This window comes from Elephantulus edwardii, unplaced genomic scaffold (assembly GCF_000299155.1).
Source record: "Elephantulus edwardii isolate Elephantulus edwardi_28Jun2011 unplaced genomic scaffold, EleEdw1.0 scaffold00093, whole genome shotgun sequence".
In the NCBI taxonomy this organism is placed as follows: Eukaryota; Metazoa; Chordata; class Mammalia; order Macroscelidea; family Macroscelididae; genus Elephantulus; species Elephantulus edwardii.
The window spans coordinates 6,625,992-6,629,467 of NW_006399843.1; the positions used below are offsets into that span (position 1 = coordinate 6,625,992).

General features: G+C 39.4%; 1 protein-coding gene across 1 annotated transcript in view; it reads left to right on the top strand.

Annotated features, from left to right (window-relative positions):
• The first annotated feature begins 486 nt into the window (after positions 1 to 486).
• The window catches only part of NXPE2 (neurexophilin and PC-esterase domain family, member 2), a 29,674-nt gene continuing 26,684 nt past the window's right edge, over positions 487 to 3,476 (top strand). Inside the window, 3 exon segments of the mRNA XM_006903718.1 lie at positions 487 to 748; positions 751 to 990; positions 993 to 1,149. Coding sequence (XP_006903780.1) covers positions 487 to 748; positions 751 to 990; positions 993 to 1,149 — 659 coding nt within the window.

A 3,476-nucleotide genomic window follows, 5' to 3' on the forward strand; every position in this document is an offset into this window, starting at 1 on the left:
ATCTTAGATTTAGTGGTCCAATGTGCACCACACTGCACCACCAGGGCTCCTTAAAACCTGGGTAGGATTATATTTTAAACATGTACTTTATTTTCCATGATGTCTATAATATGTTATATAATTTTTTAGAAATGTAAAAATAAATCAAATGAACGGTATGTCAAAGGGGAAAAGTCTTAACAATCATCAAATAGTGTACATTGTTATCTATAATTTATTTTACTGCTGGCAGTAGAGGAAGTTATATTTAATGGATATTAATTCTGATGATTTCCAAATTGAAAACTAGTTAGAATTTGTTTTGACATGATTATGTCATACTGCAAGATGTAAATGACATCATGGTAATATATACTGTTAAGCAAGCCCTATTATTTACTGATACTACATTCCCCCTTTCTTTTAATATTCCAGTTCTTGTTCTGCTCCTCGTGCTGTATCACCCTGAGTCAATGGAACAGCTTCAGAAACTCTTTCCATTCTGAAATGCTACTGAGTCCAGTGGTGCCACCAGCGGAGACTGAGCTGAGGATAAAGGAAATCATGAAGAAACTGGACCAGCTGATCCCTCCCAGACCTTTCCTCCACATGAACACCACCAGCAGCGCAGCACACAGCAGAGTCACCTTGCTCAGCCCTCGAGACACCTACTGCAAAGGGGAGCAGCTAGACCTCCTGCTGGAGGTGAGGGACCACCTGGGACACAGGAAGGAGTATGGTGGGGATTTCCTGAGGGCCAGGATGTCTTCCTGGCCCTGAAGATGGGGGCTTCAGGAAAAGTAACTGACTTCCACAATGACACCTACCTTGTCCACTTCACTCTGTTCTGGGAGGGCCAGGTGTCTCTGTCCCCACTGCTCATCCACCCCAGTGAAGCTGTGTCAGCTCTTGGAGGCAAGGAGCCAAGGGTACAAGAGGGTGGTTTTACTGGACTGTTCGTCAATGGTACTTCCACATCCCACCTCCTTTCTGAATGTGGCCTGACCTTAAACACAGTGAAGAACTGTGCCAGTATCTGGACACTTGAGACCAAGAAGCCTTCTACTCTGTGTGGCCGTGGCATGTTTCCTGTGATGCTCTGACCTACGTGACCACCAGGAATACAAATATTTCCTATCTGAGCAAGGACGAATAGGGTCTTTTCCAAAGGTAAGTGCACCTTCAAATGTGATGCTAAATACAAATGTTTTCTTTATCATCTTGGTCAGATCAAGCTCTGCCTTTTAGCTTTTCCTAACCATGTCAATTAATGTTAAGAAGTTACTATCAAGAGTCTCTGGATGATGTAAATGATTACACTAATTGAAGGGACAGAGAATAAGCTCTTTCAGAGGCACCTTGGAAGAAATGTGTGGTCATCTACCAAATCCCCCCAAAAAACAAACAAAAAAAAAACCCACCAAAAAACCAAACCACCAGCCATTAAAAACCCCTGTGGAGTAGAGTTCTACTCTGGCAGACAGAAAGTCTCCAAAAGCCAGAAGTGACTTGATCGCAACTGGTGACTATAGTGTTGTTTCCTTCTTTCTCTATTGTTTCTATCCTTTTATATGTTATTATCATCATTCCTCAATTAGATTATCGCACCAATCTCCAAAGTCGGTTTCCTTGCCCCCAGCTTTATTTTCTTGTTTTTGTTCTCCATGCTTTACACTTAATGTTTCTGAGTACAAATGTGTTTCCAAAAATGCGAATGTCAGTTTAGCTCTTGTGGTCTGGTGGTAAGAATCTGCACTGCAATCTTGAAGGAACGTGGTTCAAATCTACCAGCTCTGCAGGAGAAGGATGGACAATGTCTGTCTCTGAAAACACACTGAAGGGTCAGCTATGGGTCAGTTCTGACTCAACAGTACACAACAACAACAACAACAACTCATCTCTTGGGAGAGAGATAGGGCTGGATATTGATGGATTGAATTTTGTACAATCAATGATCTACTAATTGAAAATACCTTTTATAGAAATAATTGTCTGCTACATATATGGTCCTTATCTGACAAGGAATTCAATTAACTGCATCAGTGGATAGAAGTGATGAAAAAGCTCAATATTAGCAGTCAAAATAAGGCCAGGGGCTGAGTGTGAAACAGACCACCAATAATTCATATTAAGCTGAAGCTCAAATTTAAGCTGAAGAAAATTAAAACAAATCCAGAAAAACCAAAACTTGGCCTTGTGTCTATCCTATCTGGATTTAAAAGCCATCTCAAGAATAGATTTGATGCATTGAATGCTTATGATTATTGACCCAATGAGCTGTGGGATGACATCATGGATATCATTCATGAAAAAATCCAATGGTCATTACAAAGACAGGGGAGAAAGAAAAGACCAAAAGGGATGCCAGAAGAGACTCTCAAAATTACACTAGAACATAGAGAGGCCAAAACAAAGGGAAGAGATGCTGAAGTAAAAGATCAACCGATGATTTTTTCTGTTAATATTTTTAATTGATTTTTATATAATAATATCTTAACAGTATGTTTCATTCATATACATTGTTTTACACAATCTTGCACTTACATTGTGTTTCAATCATTCATATACATTCTATTTTACATCATTTTGGAATACTAGTTTATGTACAAAATTAGAACACATTGTTTTTCAGACCAGATCCTTTCCATTTACCTCACCCCATCAACCATTAAATTGTATGACCCCATGTTTAATCCCATGCCCCCCCTACATCCTCTCCCCTCTGTTTCTCCCTTCCCCCTTGAATCCTCATACTCATTCTACAATAATGGTTTATATAGTATTTTTCCTTGGGGGACTGAGTTAGTTCACTCAGTAGAATGCTTTACAGTCCCTCCCAAGTTAAGTAATAATTTACAAAATCATTGCTCCTGCATGCTGTGTAGAATTCCACTGTGTGTATGTACTGTGTTTTCTCTATCCATTCGATTGTGGTTGGACATCTGGGCTGTTTCCATGTTCTTCTGAAGGTGAATAATGCTGCTATGAACATTGGTGTACAAGTCTCCATTTGTGCCTCAGTTCTCATTTTCTCAGGGTATATTCTAAGCTCGGTCATACAGAATTACTATGTTCAGCTTTTTGAGGAAATGCCAAACTGCCTTCCAAGAGTGTTTGTACCATTGTACAATCCCACCCACAATATATGAGTTCCTATCTCACCACATCGTCTCCAACATTTATTACTTGCTGTCCTATTAAACTTTGGCACTGTTACGGGAATAAGATGGTATCTCATTGTGGTTTTGATTTGCATCTCTCTTATTGCTATTAATTTTGAACATTTCTTCATGTGTCTGCCATTTGAATATCTTCTTCAGTGAAAATTCTTTCCATGTCTTTTGCCCATTTTGTAATTGGGTTATCAGTCTTTTTCTTGTGGAGGCCCAGGAGTATTCTGTAAGCTTTTGTTATGAGATTCTTGTCTGAGCTGGTATTGCCAAATGTTTGTTCCCAGTCAGTAGTGTTTGGTTTTTTTTCACGCTATCGGGAAAAGT